The sequence below is a fragment of the Desmodus rotundus genome, chromosome 3 (genome assembly GCF_022682495.2).
Source record: "Desmodus rotundus isolate HL8 chromosome 3, HLdesRot8A.1, whole genome shotgun sequence".
In the NCBI taxonomy this organism is placed as follows: domain Eukaryota; kingdom Metazoa; phylum Chordata; class Mammalia; order Chiroptera; family Phyllostomidae; genus Desmodus; species Desmodus rotundus.
Genome location: NC_071389.1, coordinates 12058944 through 12074196, shown reverse-complemented (window position 1 = coordinate 12074196; position 15253 = coordinate 12058944). Strand labels below are relative to the sequence as shown.

Here is a 15253-nt window from a genome sequence, read left to right as displayed (position 1 = left end):
ATCATGGGGACCTGAGAGAGCGGCGTGTTCTGAGTCGGGCAGATGTGGGTGGGCATTGTGGCCCCACCACTCCCTGTGTGACCTCTGGGGGACTCAGTGCCCTCATCTGTGAAACGGGCATTAATAACAGCACCTCACTAAAGATTGCTGGCTGTTAATGCACGTAAAGCCCCTAGAGCCGTGCCTGGCACGTCTCATGTGCCTGGAACATTTAATCACTACCATGACCATCGCTGTCATTTCCCCCTATAACTGTCCTGTGAAGGACGGGGCCGTCACACCTGTTTCACCTGTGAGGCAATGGAACCGCAGGGAGTGTAAGTGCCTCACCCCCAGTCAGCATCGTGGCAGTGAGGTGCCGGGCCAGGGATGGGACGAGCTGGTCAGTTCAGGCCTGGTCAACTTCTGCTTTTGCCACTGACCTCCTCCTGTGTGACCTTATGATGGTCACTGTGCCTCTCTGGGCCTTGGTCCTCCGATCTTCACAAGGAAAGGGCTGGATAAAGGGATCTTGAAAGCCCCTCCACCTCTACTGAGTCTCAGAGTAAGGTCAGCCTTACAATGGCTCTTTGTGCAGCCACCTCGCGGGCTCTGCCCATTCAGAGGGCAGTAGGCGGCTACGTCCCCCAAGGCCCCCACCAGTTCTTCCCCTGGTCAGAGTGTTGGTCCGGGTCCCACGTCTCTGATGTTTATGGCTACTGCCCCCATCCCCACTGGAACTCCGGGTAGCAGCAGCCTTCCTCCTGCCCCCACCAACCTGCTGGCTTGCCTGGAAGCTCCTGTTGTGTTCCCCAAAGCCGTCTTTGCTCAGGCTGGGAAGTGTCCCCGCTTTGGCTCTGGGCCTGACCAGGCCTGACCCCCACCCCATCTGGAGAGAGCACTGCAGCCCACCTTGCTCCTCTGGCCCTCGAACCGGGCAGCAGTGACTTCAGCTTTTGTTGTCTCCTAACAGTTCCAACAGGCCCACAGAACAAACCAGTCCACAGAACCTCTGCAGCAGACAACGGTGAACCTGGCCTGGTAAGGCCTCCGGGATAGGGGGTACAGGGGGACTGGCAGGGCTGGGCCCCAAGGCGCAGTGGGTCAGCATTACTATGGGGAACTGGACTTGTTCTTGCACCCGCCCTAAGGATTATAGCAAGGGGCCGAGCCTGTGTTCTTTCTGTATAACTCCATCGGCACCTAGACCCCCAACCGCCTCTGGCCTTCATTCAAAGCCCCTTACGGTCACAAAGACCAGAGAGGAAGTAGATGGGTCAGGTGAGCTGGTGAAGGGCAGAAGCTTCAGCTTTAACCCCAGAGGCCCGGCAGTACACTCTGTGCCCTGGGCCCAGCCGGCATCCCCGGACCAAAAGGGCCCCTCAAGGTTCCATACACAGTAACTGGGGTTCTGATGTCCCTTCACTTTCATATCCCCACATTTTGTGTTACAACAGGAATATATGTCCTTAAAGCAGAGGTCAGCAACCTTTTCCGTGAAGGACCAGGCAGTACCATTTCGGGCCTTGTGGGCCACACGTCCCTGTCAAACTCCTCCACTCTGCCGCTGGAGCACCAGACGGCCACACGTGATACGTAAATGAATGGACGTGGCTGGGCTCCAGTCATACTTTACGAAGACGGTCTGTGGGGCAGATCTGGCCCATGGACGGCAGTTTGCTGACCTCTGCCTGGAATCATTACAGATATTTCGGAAAACCCACTCAGAATACGCCTTTGCTGGCAAGGCCACACACAGGTTAATGGATTCCAGCCTGGCGTCTCTGGCGGGGCTCAGGATGGCTGCAGGGAATGTCCCAGGCCGGTCTAAAGCTTGGATTGGCTGCTTTTGATAGCTTGACTTGGTTAAAAAAAAAAAAAAAAAAAAAGGAAAGTTGTCCCTGAAAAAAACATTTTTAACCTGGGACCACAGTTTCCGGTGATAGTTACCCAAAGCAAACAACCATAAGCAAAGTAGGGAATTTATACCAGTTTCAGGCATGGCTGGATCTAGGGGCTCACACAGTCAGGGTTCTGCTTCCCCTAATATTCTAGCTCCGGACTCAGGCAGGCTTTCTCCACGTGAGAAAGGAAAGATGACTGCTGGCAAAGTGATCCAACAGGAAGGGGCTCTTAGAGCATCCTAAACCACTTGTGGGCAGATTCTCATCTGTTCTGTCCGGGTCATGGGCCTACTCTTGGACCAATGACTGTGTCCAGAAGATGTAGTTCTGTGACACATCTAGATGTAGGCTGGGTCACATGTTCGGCTGTGTAACCAGGGAGTAGGCGAGCAGGTGGGTGAGGGGCTGGTATTAGGGCACTGTAAATGATCACCCCACCAGGACAGTGTCGAGTGGGAAAAGGATAGTTCCCTGAAGGAAGAGATTTGGGGTGAAGAAGGCCAGTCTGTGACAGTGGTGGAAAAGAACAGTTCTGGGCAGTAAAAGCCGGAGACACCAGTTCCAATGATCATACATGTGCCCACGGGCTGAGAACAGTATCGCCTATCCTGTGAATATGTCAGGGTGGGTTTGGGCGTGTCGCGTTGTCCTTGCCCCTAATGGAGCCAGAAGGATGCCCTGTTTTGAATTTTGCAGGAAGAAAGAGGCACTTCCCAGTCCCAGGGAAAGGGCATGGGCTGGAGGTTTGGCTGGAGACAGGGACTGCCCTGCCCTGGTCTGCCCGAGCCCACCCCGGGGTCCGGGCCTGTGGCAGGGCACAGCAGAGCAGGTGGTGAGGCTCAGGGAAGCCCCCTCCCACCAGGAACACAGAGGCTGCTGGGCCCTGGGTGGGGGCCCACATACGAATTGCACAAATGAGGGCTCTTACCCATGAGGACTGGAATCTCAGCAGGAAGAAGACCGCTACAAGGTGATGCTCAGTCGGAGTGACAGTGAAAATATTGCCAGTAACTACTTCCGGCCCAAGAGGGCCAGCCAGATCCTCAGCACGGACCCCATGAAGAGCCTCAGTGAGTACCCTGCCCACTTCTTGCCCTCCAGTCCCTCCCCGAGAGCCGTCCGGGCCCGCTGCCTGCTGGGAGGGCATGATGGGGTACATTTGGAGTCGGACAGCCTGGGTTAGAAACCCTTTCTCTCTCTCCCATGAAGAGCCTCAGTTTCCTCAGCTATTAAATGAGGGGGGTGCATCTACTTCTCAGGATCAGGTGAAACGAGATGGGAAAACGGCCCAGCCCAGAGCCTGGCACATAGTAGCTGCTCAACACACAGTCTCCCCTTTGCTCTACCCCTTTGTCTCATGGGAGAGACATACTGTTTGACTCATCCGCCTCCCCGACACACGCCAGGCCCCAGCACACTGCTCGGGGCCCTGCCATGAGGTGCACGGCTTTGGGCCAGTATCATGACTTTCTCCTAGGAGCCAAGAGGGGGCAGACAGGGCCACAAAGCAAAACACTTTGAGAATCATTTCATTCCTGTTTTTAAAACTGAAAGACCACAGAACTTCCTATAAAACATCAGTGAAAACTACATCTCAGTTCTACACTGAGGTTATTTAAGAGACAGAAAGGGTGGAGTTGAGGAATAAGAAGGGAAAAGTTGGACAGGAAATAAACTAACGTCAGCTGAGAATCTGGCATTGTGCCCACGCTGCAGATGAGGAGACTGAGCCTCGGAAAGTTCCGCCAGGCGTCTCTGGCGGGCCTCAGGGTGGCTCTAAGAATGTCTCAGGCTGGTCCAGAGCCCTGATCAGCTGCTTTTGACAGCTTAACTTTGGGGAGAAAAGGGCAATTTGTTCCTGAAAAAAACCACTCTTATCCTGGGACCACTGAGGGGGTTACATTAGTCAGAATGCTTAGATCCAAGTGAGGCTGTACTTCTAGGAAGTGGTGGAACTGGGCTTTGAATCCAGGCTTGTCTGGGTTGAGATCCCAGCCCAGACCCTTTGGACACAGACACAGTGCTGGGTCTGAGGCCTCACCCAGAGCAGGGGCTTAGAGCTTGAGGTCTTAGCTGTGGGACTAGGGCCTCTGGCTGGGCGGGGGCTGGGCCAGGTTCTCTACCTACACAGCGCCTTCTCTCCATACACTGCACTCCTGGCTTACCAGTGCCCTCTGGTGTCTTCCCCACAGCACGCCACAGCTCGCCACCAGGCCTCAGCTCCTCGCTCAGCAACAACTCCGCCATCCCACCCGCCCAGGCCCCTGAAATCCCCCAGCCCCGGCCCTTCCGCCTCGAGTCCCTTGACATCCCCTTCACCAAGGCCAAGCGTAAGAAAAGCAAGAGCAGCTTTGGCAGTGAGCCCCTGTGAACACAGCTGCCTGCTGCCCTGTGTCTGGGCTTCTGTAAGACTGCCAGGCCCTGCAGGGCAGCCCCAACTGGGCCTCCTCCCGCCTGCCCCCATAGTGACCAGGGCACTGGAGGGGGCTCTTGTCCTGGGAAGACACATTCCCTTCCCTGTTCCCCAGAGAGCCCACTTCTGCCTGGGGTGGGAGCCCCTCGGAGTCTGGACTGTCCTCAGAAAGGCCCACTCCAGCTCTCAACGCCACGTCAGTATTTCCATCTGCTCACCTGCCAGAGCCTGCCGTTCGTGCCCACCAGTGCTGCTCAGCGCCTCGGTGGGCTCAGGAGTCTCAGCTCTGCCTCCAGGCCTTCACCAGCAGCCCCGACAGAGTGCGCAGCACCTTCCACGTGGATCAAGCTTGACATGTTGGTGACTGAAACTGGTGCCTCCATCCACGTGGCCCCACTTCCTGGGGGCAGCCCTGCAGGAGGGGTGCCCAAGGCCTGAAGCAGCTGCTCCCCTGCTGCCCTCTCCCGGCTGGTCTGTGGCCCAAGGAGGCCACTCCACCTTAAGCTGCCCCAATAAACTTTTACCTACAAGTTCCCCTTCCCTGATTCTCTGACAGCGTCACTGGGGCCCCTACCTGCCTGGCCTCCAAGGGGAAGCTCTTTTTGGAATAAGGTTCTTAAGTATCTGAGGCCTTTAAAACAAACAGGCTCCAAACTTCGTGCTACTCCCTGCAACTGTGAGTACAAGTGCTTTTTCCTGGGGAAGACATCCGAACTGTCACTAGGTTCTCAAAGGATCTGTGACCCAGGAAAGCAGAGCTTTTGCCATGGAAAATAGGCCGTGTCTTGCTGAAGCCCAGGTCCTGTCAGCTCTCTGGGGCTGTGCTGGAATTGGGTGTCCTCACTCGGCCAAAATGAACCCCGGCCACCCCAGAGACCTAGGATGCACCCCTCCCCTTGCCCTTGGTAGCCCAGACCAGCCCTGTGGGAGGGGCTCACACTCTGAGGGAAGAGATTTGGCCTTAGGTGCTAAGTCTCATTTCACCCTGAGCCTCATCTGTGCAACAGGGTAACGCCCACCCCACAGAGTTAATGTGAAGTTAAAATGAGTGAGTGTCTAAAGTTCGGGTGCATAGCAGGTGCTCTGTGTCAGCCCCTCATCCCCCTCTGTATTTTAATTATTGTGGTATATGCAACAAGCCATGTGCCTGGGCCAGGGCGCTCACATCCTGGAGGAGCTGGGGCAGCGTGGCAGGCGCCTAGGTAATTACGGAGATGAACCTAACCTGAGGCCGGCTGCAGTCTGTGCTTTGAGTAAGAGGAAGTGGGATCAGGTCTTCATGGGAAACAAAATGCTCTTGGTGAAGGGAAGAACATGGTGGGGAGGCTCCCATAAAGGATGGAGAGAATGTTGGGGAGGCTTAAGATAGGAGTATGGTGAGGGGGCTCCCGGAAGAGGGAGCTGCATGAGCAAACGACAGGAGGTGGGGAAGCTGAGGACATGCTAAAGCTGGAGGAGACCTATTCCAGGTTAAGTCCTGAGCAGGGACTAAGGATGAGGCTTCGGGGATGAGTGGAGGGGAGGACCCGAGAGTGAAAGCCTTTGGGTGTCCCTGGCTGCGGCAGACTCCTAAGCAACAGTTTGGCAGCCTCAGGTCTGCGTTAGAGGGGAAGTCTTGCAGTTTCTTGTGGAGGCTTTAACTTACAACTGTGATGGGACTGGGGCAGCTCTGAGGTGAGTCCCGACCCTAGATCAATTTAGAAAGGGTGGGAGCCTGCATTACTGAGTGGTTGCTCAGCCTAGCCCTGCACTGGCGCTTTAAAACCTGCTCCGGTCCTCCCAAGAGCCCAGGGCTGTTCCAAAGGCACACAAAAGTGTAGGAGAATGAATGCTTCTGGCTATTTTCATTTTCAGCCTAGGACAGTGGCCTGAAGAGAAGTGAAATCCGCGGGTAAAAGGGCTAGTGGCAGACGGAGTTTGGGAATGAACCCAGTTAGAGCTTTCTAATCGCTAGGCTAGTCCACTGCCTTTTCACGCTGCCTCTAGCGTGGGACAACAGACAGGGCAGCACAGGCCCGTGCCAAGGCCCCTGGGCCCGGAAGCCGCAGGAGATAAAATACCCCTGATCTTATTTTTCCAACCCCTTCCTCTCTCGAGATGGTGGAGATGGGACCTGCTTCCTAGTCCCGAGTCTGTCCTTGACCAGTGAGGACTGAAGAGCTGGGCCCGGGCAGCCACAGCCACTCCAGCTCCCGATGGGGACGCTACCGTACTCATGAAGATCCCTGTTGATTGGCCCTGTTGATTGCAGAGCTGTCCCTCTAGGATTGCGCCGTTTCCTTTCGAGGGGGCGGGGCCGCGCCCCCCTTCCGCCAATACAATTCAGAGGTTCTGCCTACTACAAGGCACTTCCGGTGGTGCTCCTGGATTCTATAGTCCGAGCGGCGGCACCCGGAACCCCGCACCGGCGTACCCAGGCCACTTCCGGGCAGAACTCCACAACCCGGAGCAGCGATTGGGCAACCTTAGACCGGGTGCTTCCGGTTCCCAGGTGCTTGGGTTCTTTTTGCAGGAGTAGAAAGATGGAGCGTGGTGCTGTGGCCCGTGCTCGGTCCCTGTTATGGCCGCAGCTGCTGCTGCTGCCACTGTTGCTGCCCTCACTTCGCCTGGTCTGCGCCAGCGGCCCCCGCACTTTAGTGCTGCTGGACAACCTCAACCTGCGGGAGACGCATTCGCTTTTTTTTCGGAGTCTGAAGGGTGAGTCAGGAGTGCGAGGGGGCGGCGGGTGAAAGTCCGGGGTTTGAAAGGTCCCCGAGCCCGAGGACTTTGGCCACCCTCCCTCCCACTCATTTTCCACGAGCGGGCTGCCCAGGTCTGGCCTGTCGCTTGGGGATGACGGGAGGTGGTCGTGATCTCTGCAAACGGCGGTTTCCCTTTGCGTCCCGTCTGCCTCAGTTCCCTGTTTTCTCCTTGTACAGATCGGGGCTTTGAACTCACATTCAAGACCGCAGATGACCCCAGCCTGTCCCTTATTAAGTACGGGGAATTTCTCTATGACAATCTCATCATCTTCTCCCCTTCGGTAGAAGGTAAGGGGCGTCTTCCCCAGAACGGGGATTGGAGGCTCAGGACTGATCTGTCGCTTTCTTCTGCATCTTGGGCATGTTCTGGGTCATGGGACGGGTCTCCAGTTCTGGCCGCAGCTGCTGCCAGTGACAGGAACATGTTAACTTCTAACCTGGGCTCAGCAGAGAGCACATCTCCTGAAGATTGTAGAGTCAAGTGTAGCCACAGACCATGGAGCCCTGCTAATCTGAGAAGTGAATTTGTCTGTAAAATGACTGATAGGAAAGATGGAGAACTCCTAGGTGGGCTGGCCTGTGTGGAAAGGGGAAATGGAATGCTATTAATACAGTGTGCTGTAAAGAGGTGTGTAGCCGTTGAACTTGAGAATGCAGGTGGAGCCCTGGCTGGTGTGGTTCAGTGGATTGAGCACCAGCCTGAGGACAGAAAGGTCGCCGGTTCCATTCCCAGGCAGGGCACATGCCTGGGTTGCGGGCCAGGTCTCCATTTGGGGGCATGAGAGAGGCAACCGATCACTGTTTCTCTCCCTTTTTCCCCCCTTTCCCTTCTCTCTAAAAATAAATACATGGGATCTTAAAAAAAAGAATTCAGGTGGATTCATAGTTTGCAGACTGAAAACACCCTTGGTGACTGTGTAGTCTGTCCCGTCTATGAGGCTGGGTGGATATGTCTAGAGGTCACCAGAGGGCTGGGGAATTGTTGACCAGAATGAATATCTTTACTAGATGATCCAATTCCTACTTCAGTTTTCCTGTGACAGAGAGCTTAGTGTCTCATGAGGTAGTCCACTCCACCACTGGACAACTCTGTCAAGTTCTTATGTTAAAGCGGAATTTGTCTCCTACTTCTTACTTTACTTGGGGTGAGGGGGAGGAGGAAGGGGTTCCTGTTACTCCTCAGGGCCTTGGAGAATAAGTCTGATGCTCACTGTACTTACAGGCAGAGCCTTCACGTAATTGTAGCCTGTTCAGCTGTTTCTTCCCCAGGCTAAGTACTCCTGATCCCTTTGGCTGTTTCTCTCTGCCATGCTTCTTGGCGGGCATCCTAGTCATTCTCTTCTTTAGTGGCTTCAGTTTATCTTTTTCTCAGAGGACTCAGCCTGTCCCTGTCGCGGTAAGATAGGACTGCCGTCTCTGCCGTCAGTTGACGACGCTGAGGCAGTCTTGCACTTCATGAGCAGCTGCTTTGTTTTCTGTAGTTCGTGTGTGGTCGGGCTCAGCCAGGTCCCTGAAGTATTTTCCTCTAGGCTCCCATCACCACGTTACCCTCAGCTCCCCCCAGAAACGTGCCTTTGGAATTGGCTTTCGGAGGCAAGTGTGGTTGGATGGAAGTGACCCCAGGTTGTATAAGTTAAAATCATCCAGTTACTGGGCAGGCGAAAGGAGCCTTCCACAGGTTAACTGAATTGCCAAATTCCTGCTGCTGGGACCCTGAAGCAGGTTCTGAATGGGACAGAGCCTGCGCTGGAGTTCTTTCAGTCTTCCTGTGATGGGATAAGGACGGGGTCTCCGAATGCGTTGCCAAACCCTGATTGGGGCATACGGGATGGAGCAGGCAAACCTTCCGAGTTGTGCTGGGGGTGGGGAAGGTGGGGGGAGCATCGCTGAGAAGGAGGGGAGGGGGGTGAGAAGACAGGTGGGAGGCACCTGTCAGAAAGCCTGAGAGGGCAGTGCTTTTCACAAATGGTCCCAACTTTCTGTGCCACCTTCCCAATTTGTACCACATTCCACATCGCCTGTGCTAGCAATTAGCATTTTTCTTTAAGTTGACTTGCTTTTAAAAACCAAAGCAACATTTAAAAGGAAGCCAGTAATGACCCCAGTCTCACCGCGGAAAAGGGAAGGCGGTGGTGTCCCTTGCTCGCAGTGGAAGGTGGCTGTAAGTAGAACAAGCACAGCGCTCGGTTCCAGCCAGACTCTGTTCCCTGTGGGGGGCTCGGAGCCGGGGCCTTCCTCTTACGAGAGGAGATTAGCCAGAGGGAGGGAAGTGTTTCAGACGAGTATCACGCTGAGACGTTCTCTCTTATGGAGGAGTGCGCCCTCTCTGAGATTCAGGGTTACTTAAAGCCCTGCCCCACGGCACGTCGCCACCTTGTCTGCCCCTGGCGGAGTGGGTCCCACACTTGGGAAATGCTGCCGCAGCTCCTTCATGTGCTCCTGGGGAGAAGGCCCGTCTCTGCTGGAGGGGATCGTGGTCAGGGTCAGGGACTGGCCCCCGCTCCAAGGGCGCTTCTGTGGCGCTGGGACCACTGGTAGCCCCCTCAGGGGTGAGAACACCAGCCTGGCTTCCCTCACTGGCTTCCCTCACTGGGCTCCTTGGCCTCTGTGGGATCAGGAAGTCGTATTCAGTACAGTAATGGCTCCCAAAGTACCCAGAAAATCTGGGGCCCTGGGGCCCTTTTTATAGGCAGGAAATGGGCCTGGGAAGGTGATGGGGTTGCCTAGGTTTAAGCCTGAGGCACTCTTGAGGGTTTTTTAAAGATTTTATTTATTTACTTTTAGAGGGGAAGGAGGGAGAAAGAGAAACATCAGTGTGTGGTTGTCTCTTGTGTGCCCCCTTCTGGGGACCTGGCCCACAACCCAAGCATGTGCTCTGACTGGGAATCGAACCAGTGGCCCTTTGGTTCGTAGGCCGTCACTCAATCCACTGAGCCACACCAGCCAGGGTGCATGCTTGACATTTTGGGCTGTGTAATTCCTGGTTGTGCTGTCCTGTGTACTGTGGGATGCTTAGCAGCATCCCCGGCCTCTCCCCACTAGATGGCAGTATTGCATCCCTTGTGACAACCAGAAGTGTTTTCAGACTTTGCCCCTAAGGGGACCACTGTGCTATGTCAAGAAGCCGTTTTTGACTTGCCTAAGACTCTGCCTGGCCTCTGTAGGACAGTGGACAGACGGCTTTGTAGATGTAGGATGAGGGGTTGGGTCCCCAGGCACAAGATGCTTTCGTTTGTCTGTCTGTTTTGTGAAAAATACTTCAGAAAAGAGGGCCATTCTCATATTCAGATTTTTACAGCTAGTTTGGGATGCTTATGGTAGTCACCTGACCAAATTGACCAAAAAACTGTATGATCTCACAATTACCAATGCTGGCAATTTTCGTGATCACTGAAAAAAAAAAAACAGTATAGCCCCAACCAGCGTGGCTCAGTGGGTTGGGCGTCATTCTGTGGAGCGAAGGGCCGCTGGTTCAATTCCCAGTCAGGGCACGTGTCTGGGTTGCAGGCCAGGTCCCCTGTTGGGGGCAGGCAGCAGGCAACCAATCGGTGTTTCTCTCGCACATCAGTTTCTCTCCTCTTTCTCCATCCCTTACCCTCTCTAAAAATAAATAAAATCTTTAAAAACCAATGGCATGTGAAGTGGTTCTGTTAGGCGACTGTGGATGTAAATCTGCGGGATCACTAGGGAAAAACCCTACAGGAGTCAGCAGATGAGCGCTGGTCTCAGCGCCAGACAGCGTCGGCCTTGATTCAAAGGGCTCTTCTCAGGCGCCTGGGACATGGGGCCGGCAATGGGCTCCTGGAAACTGCTGGCTGAGCCTCCGAGTGGCTGGAAAAGTGAAGTTGTCTCATGATGTGAGTGGGGAAATGCGTTTCTACACAGATATGTTACATGTGACTTGAAGTGTGCAAATAACTTGACAGCTAAAATCGGTGTTTGGCTATTTGGTTTTTACCTCTCAAAGTTTATGAATTCGAGCCGTTATTTTTGGATCATCACCGTGGGAAAGGGAGGATTGCCCTCTATCGGGGCGCGCACATCGGGAACGTCCCTCTCCTTTGGGCCGCCAGAGGGCGCTGCTCTGCTACCGATTGTGGCTGGTGGGCTGCCCGCCTTCTGCCCAAGTGTCAGGGGAGCCTCCTGGATCACTGAGTCTGGCGCCCCTTTCAGATTTTGGAGGCAACATCAATGTGGAGACCATCAGCACCTTTATTGACGGTGGAGGCAGTGTCCTGGTAGCTGCCAGCTCAGACATTGGTAAGTCTGAACTCAGGTTCTGGTGCTTTCCACCACTTCTCCAGGAAGCTGCCAACTTGGCATTCACTGGGTGTGAGTGAGCGAGTGCAGAGCCATCCTGTCCCTCCCTTCCTGTCCCCAGCGCCAATGAGATGCGGGTCCTTTTGTGGGCTGGGAACCCTGGGGTTTTTTTACCCCCTTGTTTTGGTGGCTCTTTCCCTAAAAAGAGGAGACAGGTGGGGGAGGCAGATTTTCGTTTTGTTTCCTGTTGGAAAATGTAAAAGTTACTTAGAAGCAGGAAGAGAATTGAGCCCTGTGTACTTGTCACCTAACTTCAACCGTGAACAACTCCTGGCCAGTCTTGTTTCATCTTTTTCTTTCAGTATTAACAGCTTTATAAAACCACATTGGGTGGGGTTCTTGGCGAGGTGAGAAGGAAGGGGGAAACCACCCAGGTCAAGTTTGCCGAGATGGTACTCTGCTTCGGAGGGTATTTGTGCAGAGCCCCGGTCCCTGCGTATTTGTGGTGGGAGAAGGCCGGTGCTTCTTGTTTAGCAGTTCGGGGTTAGACCTGACACCTTTTACCATGTGTTGTCCAGCAGTCCAGCTGGGGCTGAGCCCTGCCTGGTGACGCTGCGGGGCCCTGGGGGTGACCGGCAGAGGGGGTCGTGGGGATGCCAGGACAAGTGATGTAGCTTGGCCCAGGGCCCGCCCATAAGGGCTCAGCCAGGCATCTCTTGGGTCCGTGTAGGTGACCCTCTCCGAGAGCTGGGCAGTGAGTGTGGCATCGAGTTTGATGAGGAGAAAACAGCTGTCATTGACCATCACAACTATGACATCTCAGACCTCGGCCAGGTAATCAGGCCTGTCACTATCCAGGTTTCGGTCCCTCCTAGCAAAGCTCAGCGTGGAAGCCCCGAGGCTGTCGGGGGGCCGCTGGATAGGGGGCTCCTTGCCCTGACTGCCGCCCTTCCCCGTGCCGCTGCAGCACACGCTCGTCGTGGCCGACACGGAGAACCTGCTCAAGGCCCCGACCATAGTTGGGAAGTCATCTCTGAATCCCGTCCTCTTCCGGGGCGTTGGGTGAGTGAGCATGCACAGGCCAGCAGAGGCCGGGGGAGGGGGATCACCCTGTTTGTCAGGGAACCAGCCAGATTTGTGATTATGTGGGGACATTCCTTCCTCCAGAGGATGGGGATGAGATTATTTCATGACATGAGTCAAACTTCATAGTTACAGCGAGAGGAGAGCTAGCGTTCGGCTATTAAGAAAGTAGGAGTCATTCCAGCCAAAAGATGGCCCTTAGGGGGGCCCAGGTCCTGTGGGCTCAGAGTTGGGTGGTTCTTGTTCCTCCTACAGGATGGTGGCTGACCCCGACAACCCTTTGGTACTGGACATCCTGACGGGCTCCTCCACCTCTTACTCCTTCTTCCCAGATAAGCCCATTACCCAGGTGAGGGGCCTTTGCAGCCTTGAGGCTCCAGCTCCTAGGCCCCATGCAAAGCACCTTTGTATTTGAAGATGAGAACTAAGCAGGAAAGCACACTCCGCTGAGGCTGCTGAGATGGGAGGTGGTGGGGTGGGGTGTGGGCGGCGGAGGGTGTCTCAGGTCCCGGCCTCAGGTGGGGCCTGGGTCGTTCAGGTCTAGCTTGCTGCTCTCTCATCTTAGAGGCCTGCAGCTTGTTCTTTGCCCCGGCTCTCTGGGGTGACAGCCTCATGTTGTTCCCAGTACCCCCACGCAGTGGGGAAGAACACCCTCCTGATCGCTGGGCTCCAGGCCAGGAACAATGCCCGGGTCATCTTCAGCGGTTCCCTTGACTTCTTCAGCGACGCCTTCTTCAACTCAGCAGTGCAGAAGGCCATGCCCGGCTCCCAGAGGTAGGGCCAGGGGGCTTGGGGCCATGCGGCTGGGTGGTGAGGTCCATGCAGAAGGGGAGGACTCGATGGGGAGGAAGAAGACTTTTGGCTAAAAGTGTCAGAGACTAAGATCTTTAGGTGCTTTGAAATCATTTGAGGACTTGATTTTGTGGCTACATGGCTGGTGTTGGCACTCCACACTTTTCTTCTAGTGGCTTCTCTGGAGACGTTTCCAAACTTGTGCACGTACTGAATAGGTGGCACCCAAAGTGACACCACCTTGCGTCCTTTCATTTTTGTGTTTCCACCGGAAGGAAGGTGGTTCAGGTGCTGCAGCCTCTCTCGTTTCCTCTTCTGCAGGTATGCCCAGACGGGCAACTATGAGCTCGCTGTGGCCCTCTCCCGATGGGTGTTCAAAGAGGAAGGTGTGCTCCGTGTGGGGCCCGTGTCACACCATCGGGTGGGCGAGACAGCCCCACCCAATGCCTACACTGTCACTGACCTCGTGGTAAGAGCTTGTAGGGGGGGCCCTAGCTCGAGAGCATTCACGGAATACTTCTGTGTTGGGCCTCAGGGGCCTGATAAGGAAGAATAGATTAACCTCTGCCCCGAAGAAAGTCAGGCTAGGCGCAGTGAAACCCACTCCTGATGGAGACCTTGGGGGGAGGTGTGGTTTTGCTGTGGGGGTGCAGAAGCAGGAGGGGCTTCGCCAACTCACTGCTGAGAGTGGGGGGGTCACAAAAGAAATGGGCTTGGAGTCGGGTTTGAGGATGAATCTGCCGCAAGAGACGTGGGGAAAGGCAGAGAGCAGTGAAGGTGAAGCCGGGATGCCCGAGAGTGGCCGGCAGGTCCAGGGGTGGAGCACGGTGTGGGTGCAGACTCCACTGCCTGTGAAGAGGTGCAGCTGCGAGTCAGGGGTGAGCCTGCCACATGGGCTTTCAGCCGACTGCCCAGGTTCTCACAAGTCCTGGGAGTGCCTGCCAGGTTTGTGAGCGAGGATCCGGCGCAGCTCTGGGGGTGGCAGCCCCCCCTCCAGGCCCTGGCTCCCCGGCTAACTGGCCTTTCCTCTCAGGAGTACAGCATCGTGATCGAGCAGCTCTCTAATGGCAAGTGGGTCCCCTTTGATGGGGATGACATTCAGCTGGAGTTTGTCCGCATCGACCCTTTTGTGAGGACCTTCCTGAAGCGGAAAGGTAAAAGCACCTCCCGTGGGGAAGCTGCAGGAAGACGGTCCCCGCCTCCAGCTCGCTTTCAGAAGGCCACGGGAAACCCCCCTGGTCACCCGTGTCCATCTTCCCCAGGTGGCAAGTACAGTGTCCAGTTCAAGTTGCCGGACGTGTACGGTGTGTTCCAGTTTAAAGTGGACTACAACCGGCTGGGCTACACACACCTGTATTCTTCCACTCAGGTGAGCAGGGCTGCAGTCTGTTCTCAGCCAGGGCGCCCGCGCCCGGGCTTCTGAGTGGCCGGCCTGTCCCGTGTGTCCCGTTGCAGGTGTCAGTGAGGCCGCTGCAGCACACGCAGTACGAGCGCTTCATCCCCTCGGCCTACCCCTACTACGCCAGCGCCTTCTCCATGATGGCCGGCCTCTTCATCTTCAGCCTCGTCTTCTTGCACATGAAGGAGAAGGAGAAGTCCGACTGAGCACCGCAGCCCGGGCTCCTCGCGGTGGGCCGGAGGGTTCATGCGGCTGTTTTTGCCCCTTTGTGGTGTTTTTGTTTGTTTTTTAAGCCGTAGGGCAGTGGCATGGCCTCTACCTCAGTGGGAGACGCGGCATTGAGTTCCAAGGGGTGGGGGCTAGGGGATGGTTTCTATGTGACTTTTTCCACCTAATGCTAAGTGGTGTTTTTGTACGTGCGGTCGTGATCGTTTCTAAAATAAAGAGAATTGTTGCCCTCAAACCCCGCCTGGCCCTGGTGTGCTTTGCCGACGGAGGGGGTGGTGCTCGGTAATGACTGGGTACGAAGTCGTAAGTGGCCTCTTTTAATTTTGCCGAAGACCGGACTGTACTTTGACTGTGAAATGACAGTGTTTCCAAACTTCTCAGAGGGTAAAGTAAGGTTAATAATACCCTGCGGCCCTGGGGAATCACGGGAACGGGAATCTACGGTAACGGCGCC

General features: G+C 55.3%; 2 protein-coding genes across 3 annotated transcripts in view; both read left to right on the top strand.

Annotated features, from left to right (window-relative positions):
- Positions 1-4596, top strand: part of KIF17 (kinesin family member 17) — a 39062-nt gene extending 34466 nt beyond the window's left edge. For both annotated transcript variants that reach the window (XM_045190972.2, XM_053921236.1), the window contains 3 exons: positions 953-1020; positions 2833-2953; positions 4076-4596. In XM_045190972.2, coding sequence (XP_045046907.2) covers positions 953-1020; positions 2833-2953; positions 4076-4254 — 368 coding nt within the window. In that variant the 3' untranslated portion in view covers positions 4255-4596. The remainder of the gene's footprint in view (positions 1-952; positions 1021-2832; positions 2954-4075) is intronic.
- Positions 4597-6752: 2156 nt separating this feature from the next.
- On the top strand, positions 6753-15034 carry DDOST (dolichyl-diphosphooligosaccharide--protein glycosyltransferase non-catalytic subunit). Its single transcript, XM_024554312.4, has 11 exons — positions 6753-6993; positions 7215-7325; positions 11211-11297; positions 12028-12131; positions 12265-12359; positions 12636-12729; positions 13006-13154; positions 13494-13641; positions 14206-14326; positions 14435-14541; positions 14628-15034. The coding sequence occupies exons 1-11, from the start codon at positions 6819-6821 to the stop codon at positions 14775-14777; spliced, it is 1341 nt and encodes a 446-aa protein (XP_024410080.2). The 5' UTR covers positions 6753-6818; the 3' UTR covers positions 14778-15034.
- The last annotated feature ends 219 nt before the right edge of the window (positions 15035-15253 follow it).

Coding starts and splice junctions, on each gene's coding strand:
- DDOST (XM_024554312.4), top strand. CDS start 6,819: ATGGAGCGTGGTGCTGTGGCCCGTGCTCGGTCCCTGTTATGGCCGCAG. Junction 13,155..13,493: donor GCCATGCCCGGCTCCCAGAG/GTAGGGCCAGGG, acceptor CCTCTTCTGCAG/GTATGCCCAGACGGGCAACT. Junction 13,642..14,205: donor ACACTGTCACTGACCTCGTG/GTAAGAGCTTGT, acceptor CTTTCCTCTCAG/GAGTACAGCATCGTGATCGA.